General features: G+C 37.9%; 1 protein-coding gene across 6 annotated transcripts in view; it reads left to right on the top strand.

Annotated features, from left to right (window-relative positions):
• Nucleotides 1-16118, top strand: part of ALMS1 (ALMS1, centrosome and basal body associated protein) — a 187208-nt gene that overhangs the window by 73720 nt on the left and 97370 nt on the right. For 5 of the 6 annotated variants that reach the window (XM_018055036.1, XM_018055035.1, XM_018055034.1 and 2 more), the window contains one exon: nt 43-176. In XM_018055036.1, coding sequence (XP_017910525.1) covers nt 43-176 — 134 coding nt within the window. The remainder of the gene's footprint in view (nt 1-42; nt 177-16118) is intronic. The other variant, XM_018055033.1, reaches the window with a different exon arrangement.

Genomic DNA, 16118 nt, shown 5'->3' with positions numbered 1-16118 from the left:
TTGCACTGTATTATCTCGAATGCTTTTATCTTTTCTCTCCAGCCTGGAATCTGAAGTATAATATGGCTCATGAATATGGCTACTCCATTTCAGAATTAAATGAAGATGACAGGAGGAAAGTAGAAGAGATCAAAGCAAAGTTGTTTGGTCAAGGGAGAACAACTGACTTGTCCAAGGTATGCAAGAAATCTAAAAATTAAGAGACAAAATGTGACAGAAAGGGTGTGTAATTGGGATCTCTTACCTGGGCATTGATGACTCCTGCTGAGTCACTGATAGTCTTTGGCTAAAGGGTTGGGACTCTTAAGTCTTCAAAAGTTAAGATTTAAGAATTTGATTCTACAGATTTTGTCTGCTATTATGAATAGTAATGGGACATATCTCTCTTACAGGGTTATGCTATGGCTTACATGAGATAATGCCTATAAAATGCTGGGGTGTGTGATATCTAGGTAGTACTCAATAATTGACAACTGTTACTATTTTAACTTTTAATTTTATATTGAAGTATAGCCAGTTAACAATGTTGTTTATATGTGTCCATTCTCCCCCAAATCCCTCCCATCCAGGCTGCCACATAAGATTGAGCAGAGTTCCCTGTGCTATACAGTAGGACCTGTTGGTTATCTATTTTAAATCTATAACTGCTATTATTCTATAAAAATTGATATAGCTATCAGATATGTACACTTAATGACTTAATTCATACAGTGTCTTAGAAGATTGTCAGTGATATAGCATAATTATTTGGCTTATCAGTTTTGGAAAGGTTATCAGTTTTTGAAACTATGAATTAGATTGGATTTTAGTTTTACATAGCTCATCAGTTTTGAAAAGGTTATCAGTTTTTTATAGTATAAATTAGATTGAATTTTAATTTTACATGTTGATATAGTCCCTCTATGTTGTACGTTTCATCCCCATGACTCATTTATTTTGTACATCTTAGCCTTCCTCACCTATTTTGCTCTTCCTTCCTGTCTGCCTCCCCTCTGGCAACCACTTGTTTGTTCTGTCCATGAGACTATTTCTGTTTTATTACGTCTGTCCGTTTATGTTTTAGATTCCCCATGTAATTGAAATCATACAGTATTAGTCTATCTTTGACTTATTTTACTTACTGTAGTACCCTCTAAGTCCATCCATATTGTTTAAAATGGCAAGGTTTCATTCTTTTTATGGTATATTAACCATGTGGTGTATATGTATGTACATACTTAGATTACTTCCATATCTTGACTGTTAGAAATAATGATGAAATGGATATAGGGGTGCATATATCTTTTTGAATTAGTGCTTCATTTCCTTTGGAAAAATACACATAAGTTAATTGATGGATCATGTGATGGTTATATTTTTAATTTTGTGAGGAACCTCCATACTGTCTTCCATAGTGGCTGCACCAATTTACATTCTCAACAACAGTGCGCAAGTGTTCCTTTTTCTTCATATCCTCCTCAACACGTCTTATATGTTGTCCTTTTCATAACCATTCTAATAAGTATGAGTTGATATTTTAGTGACTTTTTAAAATTTACATTTCCCTGATGATTAGTGATGTTGAGCATTGTTTTGTGTGTCTGTTAGCCATCTATGTGTCTTTTTTTTTTTTTTTTTTAATGAAAATGTCATTCATAACCTTTGCCCATTTTTTCACTGGGTTGTCTGAATTTTTTATTTGAGTTGTATGAATTCTTTGTATATGTTGGGTATTAATCCCTTGTTAGATACATTGATTGTTTGCAGATGTCTTCTATTCAGTTGGCTGCCTTTTTTGTTTCATTGGTAGTTCCCTTTGCTGTGTGGTAGCTTTTTAGTTTGATGTAATACATTTGCTTATCTTTGCTTTTGTTTCCCTTCAGTTCAGTTCAGTCAGTTCAGTCGCTCAGTCGTGTCCCATGAATCGCAGCATGCCAGGCCTCCCTGTCCATCACCAGCTCCCTGAGTTCACTCAAACTCACGTCCATTGAGTCGGTGATGCCATCCAGCTATCCCATCCTCTGTCGTCCCCTTCTCCTCCTGCCCCCCAATCCCTCCCAGCATCAGGGTCTTTTCCAGTGAGTCAACTCTTGGCATGAGGTGGAGAATTGGAGTTTCAGCTTTAGCATCAGTCCTTCCAAAGAACACTCAGGACTGATCTCCTTTAGGATGGTCTGTTTGGACCTCCTTGCAGTCCAAGGGACTCTCAAGAGTCTTCTCCAACACCACAGTTCAAAAGCATCAATTCTTCACAGTCCAACTCTCACATCTATACATGACTAGTGGAAAAACCATAGCCTTGACTAGATGGACCTTTGTTGGCAAAGTAATGTCTCTGCTTTTGAATATGGTATCTAGGTTGGTCATAATTTTCCTTCCAAGGAGTAAGCGTCTTTTAATTTCATGGCTGCAATCACCATCAGCAGTGATTTTGGAGCCCAAAAACATAAAGTCTGACACTGTTTCCACTGTTTCCCCATCTATTTCCCATGAAGTGATGGGACCAGATGCCATGATCTTCATTTTCTGAATGTTGAGCTTTAAGCCAACTTTTCACTCTCCTCTTTCACTTTTATCAAGAGGCTTTTTAGTTCCTCTTCACTTTCTGCTATAAGGGTGGTGCCATCTGCATATCTGAGGTTATTGGTATTTCTCCTGGCAATCTTGATTCCAGCTTGTGCTTCTTCCAGCCCAGCGTTTCTCATGATGTACTCTGCATAGAAGTTAAATAAACAGGCTGACAACATACAGCCTTGATGTACTCCTTTTCCCATTTGGAACCAGTCTGTTGTTCCATGTCCAGTTCTAACTGTTACTACCTGACCTGCATACAGGTTTCTCAAGAGGCAGGTCAGGTAGTCTAGTATTCCCATCTCTTTCAGAATTTTCCACAGTTTATTGTGATCCACACAGTCAAAGGCTTTGGCATAGTCAATAAAGCAGAAATAGATGTTTTTCTGGAACTCTCTTGCTTTTTCCATGACCCAGCGGATGTTGGCAATTTGATCTCTGGTTCCTCTGCCTTTTCTAAAACCAGCTTGAACATCTGAAGTTCACGGTTCACGTATTGCTGAAGCCTGGCTTGGAGAATTTTGAGCATTACTTTATTAGCGTGTGAGGTGAGTGCAGTTGTGCTGTAGTTTGAGCATTCTTTGGCATTGCCTTTCTTTGGGATTGGAATGAAAACTGGCCTTTTCCAGTCCTGTGCCATTGCTGAGTTTTCCAAATTTGCTGGCATAATGAGTGCAGCAATTTGAAATAGCTCAACTGGAATTCCATCACCTCCACTGGCTTTGTTCATAGTGATGCTTCCTAAGGCCCACTTGACTTCACATTCCAGGATGTCTGGCTCTAGGTGAGTGATCACACCTTCGTGATTATCTGGGTCGTGAAGCTCTTTATAGGGGTCTTATTTTTGTATCTGTTCAGGCAGTCTGTGTCTTTTGGTTGAAGCATTTAATCCATTTACATTTGATATATTTATTGGTATATATATTCCTATTGCCATGTTGTTAAGTGTTTTGGGTTTGTTTTTGGAGGTCATTTTTCTCCCCTTCCTCTTTTGTTCCTGTCTCTTGTTTGAGCACCGTCTTTAGTGTTATGCTTGGGTTGCTCTTTCTTTTCTGTGTGTGTATCTGTTGTTGTTTTTGTCTTTGCTGTTCACCATAAGGTTTTGGTATAGCTGTCTGTATGATGTACAGGGTTGTTTTAAGTTTCTGGTCTTTCCCCTGCTAGAGAAGTTCCTTTAGCGCTTGTTGCAAAGCTGGTCTAGTGGTGTTGAGTTCTCTTAGCTTTTGCTTCTCTGTAAAGCTTTTGATTTCTCCATCAAGTCTGTGTGATAGCCTCACTGAGTAGAGCATTCTTAGTTGCAGGTTCTTCCTTTTCATCACTTTAAATATATTGTGCCACTTTGATCACTTAAATGTATATATTGATCACTTAAATGTATATATTGATTTTAATATATATTAAACTCTGGCCTGCAGAGTGTCAGCTGATAATGGTAATTCTCTTGTATTTGTTGTTATTCCCTTGTTGCTTTAAGCATTTTTTCTCTGTCTTTTCAGCTATTATCTCTTCAAATATCTTCTCAGCACCTTTCTCTTCTTCTGGGACTCGTATAAATGAACATTGGTGCATTTAATGTTATCCCAGAGGTCCCTTTGACTGCCTTCATTTCTTTTCATTTTTTTCTTTTTTTCTTTATTCTTTTCTGAGGAGTGATTTCCACTGTTCTGTCGTCCAGGTCACATATCCGTTTTTCTGCTTCACACTCTCTGCTATTGATTCCTTATAGTATATTTTTATTTCGATTATTGTATTGTTCATCTCTGTTTGTTCTTCAGTTTTTCAGGTCTTTGTTAAACATTTCTTGCATCTTCTCAATCTTTGCGTCCATTGTTTTCCTGAAATCTTGGATGATCTGCACTATCATTATTCTGAATTCTTTTTCTGGTAGGCTGGCCGTTTCCACTTAGTTGTTTTTCTGAGCTATCATCCTGTTCCTTCATCTGGGACAAATTCCTCTGCCTTCTCTTTTTTACTAAGTTTTTATTGTTGCAGTTTGTGTTCCATAGGCTGCAGGATTATAGTTTTTGCTTGTGCTATCTGCCCTCTGGTGGATGCCTGTCATGATTTTAGTTGAGCATCTATGTGATTACATTTTCTCTCATTTCTTAGCATATATGTTATAGGAAAAACGTATAAAAATTTTTTTTTGTAATTGTCCTAGAATTTGTAAAATATATTTGTACCCAGTTCAGGTATACTTTCAAATAACACTACAGCATTCCATGGGTAGTATGAGTACTTTCCAATAACAGAACAGCCCCAATGCTTTTGTTTTATTTCTTGTAACATTGCTACCATTTTTCCTCCCATCTCCAAAAGAATTTTAAAGTTTAGTTCATTTTTTACAGTAGTATATAATGAAGTTCAGTTCAGTTGCTGAGTCATGTCTGACTCAGATATTATGAAGACAAAAAATAAATAGGCAGTTGACTGGATTCAGCCCACAGCACACCATGCATAGTTTGAGCTACAGTGTAGTAGAGTATAGTATCTCATAGATACACCTTCATTTACTTGTTATCTTATTTCTGGGCATTTATTTTTTAATTTATTAGAAAAAAATTTGGGAATTCTAGTTAACTTAGAATATTGTGTTAATTTGAGGTGTACTGCAAAATAATTCATATATCTTCATTGTACGTTCCCATTATGGAATCTTTTTCAGACTCTTTCCTATTATAGGTTATTATAAGATACTGAATATAATTCCCTGTACTCTGCAGCAAACCCTTGTTTTTTATGTACTTTCTATATAGTGATGTGTTAATCCCATACTCTTATTTTATCCCTCCTCTCCTCCTTTCCCCTTTGGTAACTGTAAGCTTGTTTTCTATGTCTTTGAGTCTGTTTCTGTTTCGTATGTTCATTTCTATCATTTCTTAGATTTAACATGTAAGTTGTACCATACGCTATTTGTCTTTCTCGTCTGACTTACTTCACTTAGTATGGTAGTCTTTGGGTTTATTCATATTGCTGAAAAGGACAATATTTCATTCTTTATGGTGGTCAAGTAATATTCCTCTGTGTGTGTGTGTGTGTGTGTGCGTGTGCGTGTGCGTGTGCGTGTGTGTGCTTGCCACATCTTTATCCATTCATCTGTCTGTGGACACTTAGGTTGCTTCCATGTATTGTAAATAGTGCTGCTATGAAGATTGAGGTTTATATGTCTTTTTGAATTAGAGTTTTCATCTTTCTGGACATATACCTAAGTGAGAGGTTGTTGGATCCTATGGGAACTCTGTTTTTAAAGGAAAGTCCTTGCTGTTTTCCATAGTGGCCGCACCGATTTAAATTCTCACTACCAGTGTAGAAGGGTTCCCTTTTCTCTCCATCTTCTGCAATATTTATTGTTCGTAAAATTTTTGGTGATGGCCATTCTGACTGTTGTGAGGTCATTGTAGTTTTGATTTGCATTTCTCTAATTAGGATGTTGAGTATATTTTCATATGCCTCTGGCCATATATATGCCTTTGTAGAAATGTCTGTTTAGGTCTTCTCCTAGTTTTTTTGATTGGTTTGTTTTTTTGATACTGATTTTTATTACCTGTATGTTTTAGAAATGCAGATATTTTCTCTCAGTCCATAGGTTGTTTTCATTTTGGTTATTGTCTCTTTGCTGTGGAAAAGCTTATAAATTTGATTAGGCCCTATTTGTTTAAATTTGCTTTTATTTCTTTTGTCTCCCAAGCCTGATCTAAGAAAATGTTGCTGTGTTTTTGTTTTTGTTTTCAGGGAATGTTCTCTTCCAGAAGTTAAGCCTGTAAGTCATTTTGGGTTTATTTTTGGTGTGATAGACTGTTCTGACTTTATTGATTAACATGAGCCTGTCCCTCTTTCCCAACACTACTTGCTGAAAAGACTGTGTTTTCTCCATTGTAGCTTTTAACCTCCTCTTTTGAAGGCTAATTGAGTGTAGGTTTCTGGGTTTATTTCTGGGCTCTCTATTCTGTTCTGTTGATCTGTATGTCTGGTTTTGTCCCAATACCCCACTTGTTTGATTTCTGATGCTTATTTTCTTTGATTCAGTTTGGAATAGGATTCCGTTTTTACTTTCTCTCTCTATCATTTCATAGTAAGTGTAAAATAATGCAGCAGATTTTTGTGTGTGTGTGTGTGTGTGTGTGTGTATAAATCTTATATTCTGCTGACTTGCTGAGTTCATTTATTAGTTCTAGTAGTTTTTTTTGTGGAATCTTTAGGGTATTCTATATAGACTATCATGTCATCTGCATCTAATGACAATTTTACCTCTTACTTTTCAATTTGGAAACCTTTTATTTTTTTTCTTGTCTGATTGCTATATCTAGGATTTCTAATACTGTCTTGAATAGAAGTGGTAAGAGTAGGCATCCTTGTTTTGTTCCAAAATTTAGCAAGAAGGCTTTCAGGTTTTCACTGTTGAACGTTATGCTGACTGTGGGTTTGTCATAAGTGGCTTTTATTATGTTGATGTATGTTCCTTTTATACTCACTTTGGTGAAAGTGTTTATCATAAATGGATGTTGAATTTTTTGTATTTTTTTTTTTCAATTTTTGAGTTTTTTGCTAAACCTTCTGTTTAGCATGAGGTTTTAGTCTTTTCTTTTGTTGATATGGTATATCACATTGATTGATTTGCATATGTTGAACTATCCTTGTGACCCTGGTATTAATCCAACTTGGTCATGATGTATGATCCTTTTTATGCTGTTGAATTTGGTTTGCTGATACTTTGTTGAGGATTTTTACATCTATATTTATAAAAGATATTGGCCTATATTTTTCTTTTTTGGTAGTGTGTTTGTTTCGTTTTGATATTAGGGTGATGGTGGTAGTTTCATAGAATGATTTTGGGAGTCTTCCTTCCCCTTTAATCTTTTGGAAGAATTTCAGTAGCGTAGGTTTAAGTTCTTTTCTTCTTTGTTGTTTGGTAGAATCCCCCAGTGAGATCATTTGTTCCTTACTTTTGTTTGTAGGGAATTTTTTTTGTCTTCCCAGTTAAAGATTCTACTTCACTTCTAGTGACTGTTCTGTTCAGATTATCTGTTTTTTCTTAATTCAGTTTTGGCAGGCTCTATATCCAGTAACTTGTCCATTTCTTCTAGGTTTTCCATCTTGTTGTCTTAAAGTATTATAGTTGTTCATAGTGTATTTTTTTGATTTTTGTATTTCTGTGATGCTTCCCCCCCCATCTTTTATTTTTCATTTTATTTTGTCCTCTTTTGTTCTTGGTGAGCCTTTCTAGAGGTTTTTTGATTTTATCATTTGAAAAACCCAGCTGTTGCTTTTATTTTTTTTTTTTAATCTTTATTTTTTTCCTCTCTGATCTTTATAGTTTCCTTCCTTTGACGACTTTAGGTTTTGACTGTTTTTTTCCTGATTTCTGTATTGGTTTATCTGAGATTTTCCTTGTTTCTGAATGGGGCCCGCATTACTGTAAACACCCCTCTTCAGACTGCTTTCGCTGCGTCCTGTAGATTTCATGTAGTTATACTTTGCTGTCATTTGCCTCAAGGTGTTTTTTATTTCCTTTTTGATTTCATTGTGGACTCAATTAAAGATTTTTTGCAGCCTATTGTTTAGGCTCTGTGTAGTAGTTTTTATCCTCTGTTTTTCTTTCTGTGGTTGATTTCTAGTTTCATGCCATTGTGGTTTAAAAAGATGCAGAAGAAATTTGTTGAGTAAGCTATTGAGACCAATTAAGGATGAGGAAAAGAAGTTGTGTTATTTTTTTTTAATCCTTTACTTGTTTCCTCTTTGACGATCTTACTATTTTTATGTAGATCTCAGTTTCTGAACTATATTTTATCTTCTTGAATACTTCTGTTAAGTTATTATATGGCAATCCTACAGGTAACAAATTCCCTTGATTTTTGTTTTTCTGAGAATGTATTTCTTTATCAATTTGAAGGATAATTTCATAGGGAGAGTTTATAATTCTAAGCTGGTGCAGTTTTTCTCTTAACATTTTTAATATTTCAGTCTATTTTCTTGTTTACATGGTTTTGTGGGAAAGTTGGAAGTAATTCTCTGCTTCTCTTGAGATTTTTCTCTCTCTGGCTTCTTTCAGGATTTTTTCTTTTTCTTTGATTTTCTGTACTTTGAAAATGTTACCTTATGCTTAGGCATAGTGATTTTTTTCTTCACATTTACTCTGCCTGATGTTCTTTGAACTTCATGAATCTGCAGTTTGGTGTCTGACATTAATTTAGAGGAAATTCTTAGTCATTGTTGCTTCAGTGGTTTTCTCCTGTCCTTTTCTTTGTCCAGCATTTTCACTCTCATTTGTTAAACCCTTTGTAGTTTTCCTAGGTTTCTTTGAGATTCTGTCTTCCTTTTCCTGCTCAGTCTATGTTCTCCTTGTTTTGTATTTTCAGAGGTTTTTGTTGAGATATCCTTTTTAAAAAAATTATTTATTTTAATTGGAGGATTATTACTTTCTAATATTGTGATGGTTTTTGCCATACCTCAACATGAGTTAGCCACAGATGCACATGTGTACCCCCATCCAAATCCCCTCCCACCTCCCTCCCCCACCCCATATCTCTGGGTTAGCCCAGAGCACTGGCTTTTACTTCACTGGTCATGTTCTACATATGGTAATATATATGTTTCAGTGCGAAGTCTCAGGTTTCTTGTCTTGAATCCTGTGCAATCTAATAATTCCATCAAAGGCATTTTTCATTTCTGCTACAGTGTTTTTGATCTCTAGCATCTGTTTTTTATTCTTTCTTCAGATTTTCATCTTTCTGCTTATATTGTCCCTTTATTCTTGATGAATGTTTTCCACTTTATTCATTAGAGCCTTTAGCATATTAATCATAGTTGTTTTAAGTTTCTAATCTCATAATCTCAGTATCTTTGCCATATCTGAGTTTGATGCTTGCTCTGTCTCTTCATGTAATTTTCTTTTGCTTTGTAAGTATGTTCTTTTGTGGGGTGTATAAATTCTATATTAAATTAAGAATACTTACATTATAACTGGATGAATTAGTAGGCAAAAGCCATTCACATGGGGTTGACATACAGCTCTGTTAGCACCTGAGCTTTCACTTTGAGGAAGTGTAAACACTCGGTCATTTTGATTGAAGAAACAATGGCACTACACTCTATGACAGTGTAAAGTCACGTTTGTTTTCACAGATCGCAGAAAGGGGGATGGGGTGTCCCGTAGCCTAGGAAAGGCAGTCCTCTGTCCCAGGTCACAAGTGAGCAGAAGAGCACATATTAGTTGAAAAGCGTTTTGGGGGAGATTTTGCTACCTTTTTGTGAATTCAACTCTATGTGGTTATTTTGAAAGGAGCTCTGAGAAAAAGGAAGCAGGAACTTGTCACAGGAGTCCTAAGCTCAGGTCCTTATTTGTCCAGGCTCTGGGTGTGAACAGGGTTGTCATACTGTAAAATGCTTATGTAGCAACTCAGAATAGCTGTTTTCTCATCACAATTGACCCTGTGATGCCTAGGCATTAGTCTTTAGGGAAAATCATGGGCACTGTCTAGATGGTGGAGATATTAAAAGCTGCTGGCAGGATTTTGGTCACCCAGCACATGAAACATCTAAGCAAAGCAAAATGCCACTCAACAATATAAATAGACAAATGGTGGTTTGAAATCCTGTCTGTAACCATCTCCTCCCATTTTGGGGGTTTAGCCCAGAAAATAAAGCTCATGGATAAGATTAAGGTAGGTATTGGATTTAAAACTTGGGTGGGATTATGAAATACTTGTGCCTGTTGGAATATCATTTGTAAATGTCTAAGTTTGTCCAGAATTATTAATATACATGCAACAAGGGGTACCCTTTGCAGGTTTCCCTTCCTTGGCCAATAGTAACCTAAAGCTAAATGGTTGTCCGAAACCATCTACACTAAAGAATTGTACTGTTACTGCATTAAGGCTGGGCTTTGGTGTAACAGCCCAGTGTTTTTAGACAGGGGAGTTGAAAGTTTGGTGTTTGCCTTAATAATTTAATTTAATAATTTGTTGTTGCTTGCCTGTTGTGGTGGTGCCTAACTCAGTTCCCATGAACGATAGTAGCAGACCTATTCCCAACATAATGGGGGTGAGTACTGAACGTTTTTGACATGAAGTGGTTTAAAAAGAGACATTTTGGGGACCCTATCCAGTGATTTGTAAGGATAGTCCCAGGGAGACTTAACTGTCTTGGTGTGAACAGGCAGGACTTAGCAGGGAGCTGGCAAGGAGGCAGATACATTGGTGGCTGAGGAAGGGAGAAGCGCATATATGAGGAACCATGTATATATGTTTGCTCCTGGGTACTGAACCCACAGTGGACACCAACTGTTATACTGGGTATATCCAAATAAGTAGGGCTTCCCCTGGGGAGGCTGAACCATGAGACTCAAGACCATGGGAATTGTGCTCTTTGGGGTGAGAGGTATAGGTCGTAGTCAACCATGTGGTGTCACAGGTGGAGTGTGTTAGTGCATGGACAGACATGGTGGATTATATAGTGCATGTGGGGCTCCTGCTCTTTGCGTACTGTATTGCAGAGTGCTGCATGGGAGCAGTGGATCACCATAGAGAGGAGCTGGGTAAGCCATGGAGATGCATGAGATGGTTTCCATTGGGAAAATGGGGGCAGGGTCAAGAAATTAGCTAAGTAGGCCACTGACTCAGGAAAGAAGCCTTTGTTGAGTTTGATAATATGTTCAGCAGTTACAGCAGCTCAGGAGAAAAAGAAAAGCACTAGTTTCTGCCCATTGTATAAAAATATTAAGACTGTGGGAGGACTTGAATGAGAAGATTATGAAACCCTGAGTGGTTCCATAACCAGTGGGAAAAGATTCCCTTGTGTTGTGTAGGGAGATGACCCTGTGGCTGCAGTTCTGGAGAGTGTGTATGTAGGGGAATGATTAGGGAGTCCTATGGTGATTGTAGCATCTATACCCAGGGACGAGTCCTTTCAACAGAATTCAATTTACTAGCCCTCAATTAGGTCACATAATGTGGATCAATCTAATAATGTGTGGTGAGGGTAAGCAATTATATGAAGCATTTAATCAGACATTTAAAAGGTTTAGAGACTTGACATATACCTTAACCTATCAAAATTTAAAGGTGTAGTGGAGAGCAGTCTGCAGTCAAAGTGCCACCTCAGATCTCAGCAGCAAGTGTAGTTAGCAAGGAGAACTTGGGGTAACTCTACAGAACGCCACAAAACGGGTCATCAGCTGGGAATTTAGATAACTAGGCATTCAGTTTGGCAACCAAGTTCTGGGAAGTGCTTGCCATCATCAGCCGCCCTGCTTTCTGGGTGTCCCCTCTTCCATAGTGGAAAATTGTGGAGGCTGTATTCATGATGCAGTTGTGTCCCGTGCTGTCATCTGCTGAGATGTCGTCATCTCAGATCATCATGTTTGGCATTATCATGGAGTTGGGCATTATCAAGTGCTATTGCATTGAAGGGAGCCGTTCTAGAGTAGGTCGCTCCCATCAGTGAGGAAGGGAATTGAAGGCCCATAGGGTCTAACAGGGTTGCAGAGAGTTGGGATATTCTGATTAAGGTTTGCTTGCACTTTTGGGAGTGTCTGTTGCTAACTCAAATTCTCGGTAAATTCTGAGGGTCTCTGGGGGTGAATCTCGCAAAAGATTAAGTGGTGCCCTTCTTCAAGGCATAGGAAGTCACCATTCTGAATAATAAAGATTAGAGGCACGTGTGTACCCTTGGTTTAAAGAAAATTTAGTTATATGCTTCTGACCATTTAGTCTTGTATTACCAGAGATGGGTTTGAACTGTATAATCCTGTCAGCCAGTTAGGGGTGAAGTTAGGGCAGTGTGAGGCTGGTGGCCTTGAAGCATTTGTGCTTTGGTGCCATTTAAGATAGAGTGCTTCAATCACTCAGTTAGTATACCTGGTGGCATTTTGGGCCCAGCCCTTCTTGGGCTGACTTCTAACATATGCCATCCCTCCATCCTGGGGTTCAGTTGTGAGTGAGTGCTGTGGTCTTCCAGTAACTTTCTAGTGTTGTCTCCTGGGGTGGTAGAGAAAGCCCCATGACTCACATGGCATGAAAGTCACAGAATAGGGACAACAATAGCAGGCATATGCATTTTATAGTTTTGTGCTTGCCCTCTGAGTGCCCCATGTGATAATTGGTTGTTGGGCTGTTGTGAGTCAGTATCTCATTGGTGGCTTCCTCCAAAGTGAGATAGGGCCAGGTGTGACTGTATCACCATGATATCATCTTCTGATATTGCTGGTGTCAACCTGAGTGCCTCTTCTCCCCTTTTAGATTTTCACCCACACCGTCCTTTCACTGGATCCAGGCTTAATTACTTCTACTTCCTAGTGGAAGGTATGGTTAGGAGAAATGAACTGTCCACTGAAGGCACTCACTGTACATTGAAATCTCAGTTCAAATATGCATATCAAGTTACTTGGTTAAGTGTAGTCCAGCAGCCTCCTAGTGGGTCTGTGTTCCTCCAATGGGCCAGGACTCTCTCTGACCAAGGGGTTTTATAGCTAAATTAACCATCAGGTCCCAGGTGAGTATTAGAAGGCAAGATGACTGACATTTTAAAATCTGTAAGGGGACTCAAAAATGTTGGGGGAAATGTCATTTATATTGTCCTGTGAAATAAAAGCATCAGATTTCCTTCTGATAGCAATCTGTCATCTTTGGTGATTTATACTTTTTTTTTTTAGGTATATGTTTTAACTGGGTTTCCCTGGTGGTTCAGTAGTAAAGAATCCACCTGCCAGTGCAGGAGATGTGGGTTTGATCCCTGGGTCAGGACTATCCTCTGGAGAAGGAAATGGCAACCCACTCCAGTATTCTTGCCTGAAGAATCCCATGGACAGAGGAGCCTGAGGGGCTACTGTTCATGGAGTCGCAAAGAGTTGGACACGAATGAGCAACTAAACAACGACAATCTGCTTTAGGATGGACTGGTTGGGTCTCCTTGTAGTCCAAGGGACTCTCAAGAGTCTTCTCCAATTCTTTGGTGCTCAGCTTTCTTTATAGTCCAACTCTCACATCCACGCATGACTACTGGGAAAACCATAGTTTTGACTAGACGGACCTTTGTTGGCAAAGTAATGTCTCTGCTTTTCAGTATGCTATCTAGGTTGGTTATAACTTTCCTTATGGCCGCTATCAAAATGCCAGACAAGGATTGGAGAATATGTGAAAAAACTGAAGCCCTTGTGCATTGTTGGAGGAAATATAAAATTGTGCAGCCACTATAGTAAACAGTGCAGAGGTTTTTCAAGAAGTTAAAAAGAGAATCACTATATGATCCGCATCCCTACTTTGGTTAGATACCTAAAAGAATTGAAATTAGGATCCCAAAGAGAGATCTGCACTCGCATGTTCTTTGCAAGATTTTGCAGTAGTTAAAATACAGAAATAACCTATATGTTTATTGATGGATAAACAGTAAACATATAGTGGAGTGGGTAGCCTTTCCCTTCTTCAGGGGATCTTCCAAACCTAGGGATCGAACCCAGGTCTCCCACATTGAAGATAGATTCTTTATGGTCTGAGCCACCAGGGAAGCAGTATATTGATGGATAAATAAAATGGCAAATACATAGCCATTAAAAAGAAGGATATCCTGCCATATGCATCAGCATGAATTAATGTGGAAGACATTATGCTAAGTGAAATAAGCCAGGTACAGAAGGATAACTGCATGATTCTGCATATGAGATTTCCGAAACGGCCAAACTCATAAAAACAGAGTAGAATGTTAGTTGTCCGGGCTGTGGGGAATAATAAGTAGGAAATTGGTGTTCAGTGGACATATAGTTTCAATTATGTAAAATAAATCCTAGAGAAATACCTACTCTGCAATATGGTACTTATAGTTATTAATATCCTTTTCGCACTTAAAAAAGAGATGTACTCTGTCAACAGGGTGTGTCTTGTGTAAGTGTTCTTAACATAATATATATTTTATATTTAAAAAAGAATCTAATGTGGCAAATAGATGAAAAATGTTTAAAATAAATATTAATATTTAGTATTCAGTATCAATAATGTATCATGAGCAAGTAGAGCTTAAGCCAGCAAAGCAGATAGTTAAGTCTTGGAAATTTATAAACATGTTTTACATAGCAGGAAAACTGTAGTTATTTCATTGTGTTCCAAAAAGATACTTGGGAATAAAATTAAAAGTAAAAATCTGTTCCCAGTTAAAAATATTTCTCTAGAGTAGGCCAGTAATGCCTCAATATGATAAAAAAAATATGTATTTGAAATTAGCAGTCACATAATCAAAGATCATATACTCTTTTTTTATACATATAAAACATTGGTAAGTGATGTTGCCATAAATGATCAAGTAGGGAACTCCAAGGCTCCATTTCTGCACAAAAATAACAAGCTAGCAAAATCTATCAGAACCAATTTTTGTAGGTCTCTGGAATCTAGTCAGAACTTAAAAATGAAAAACTAGGGAATGATTACTGAAGTAAAGAGCTATTGTTCTGTAGGAGAACACTGACTGAGGCTTCTTCAATCGCCTGCCTAACCATCCCCCAGTCTGCGGTAGCTTTGAAGATGACAGATCACACTCCTAATGTGGGTTAACATTTACAGAGGGTGCAATACAAACCTTACTCTTAAAAAATGGTTATGAGTTGTTTCAGCCTGTCTTACAACTCCCTGAAGGACCAGTGTGGCGGCTTTCACTCAGCCAAGAGCTTTTCTGAGGATGAAACAGCTTCCCTGCCAGTGTTTGGCTGGAGTATTGACTGTAGCAAACTGGGTCTAGGGATAACAGGATAAACAATAGGAACATTGTAAAACTTGGGGAGAAAGCAGTTGAAAAAGGAGACACATGAGGAATAGGATTTTTTTAAAGGTCCTGCTTATACTGGGGAGTTGAGGCCATGTGCTTGCCCAGAGCTGGACTTATTTTCAGAAAAGGCCCAAGAAGACCTTAAGCTTTCATCTCTGGCTAAACTTTCAGACTTGCATTGTACCGGCTATAAATGAAAGTACAGAGCTGGCTAACTGTTGGAACACTTCAACATAGAGAAAGTCAGAACAGACTGGGGAAAGTTGTTTTCTATTTTCTTTTTGGCTCCAGATATTTATGGAAACTCTGTCAAGATAACAGCTCACAGTTAAGCAGAGCTAACAAGACTTCAGTGCCACACACAAAGAATGTACAAAACAATTACCCACAACAAGCAGCAACACCAAACTCCAGCTGTGGGGGAGAATCTGGTATCCAGAGTTGCCACACTATATTTGATATGTCCAGTTGTCAACAAATCATGACATGCTTAAAGAAACAGAATATGGCTGTTGTCAGGGGGGAAATAGAGTTTACAGTAACACTATGCAGGGATTAATTCCCATATAACTTTACTCAGTTCTCCATTTCTGTGATTTTTTTTTTAACCCCATCTGTTGATTCAACCACAGACCATGATGTACTATAGTGTTGATATTTATTGTTGCAAAATAATCATAAGTGGACCCTCACAGTTCAAATCCAAGTTGTTCAAAAGTCAACAGTAATTAATAAAAACTGTCCCTGAGGAAGCCCAGGAATTATAAAAAAAGATTTTAAAGGTGCTCAAAGAGCTAAAGAAGCTGTGGTCAACAACTGAA

Source organism: Capra hircus, chromosome 11 (genome assembly GCF_001704415.2).
Source record: "Capra hircus breed San Clemente chromosome 11, ASM170441v1, whole genome shotgun sequence".
In the NCBI taxonomy this organism is placed as follows: domain Eukaryota; kingdom Metazoa; phylum Chordata; class Mammalia; order Artiodactyla; family Bovidae; genus Capra; species Capra hircus.
The sequence above is the reverse complement of the archived record's forward strand: the minus strand, read 5'-3'. Positions and strand labels throughout refer to the sequence as shown.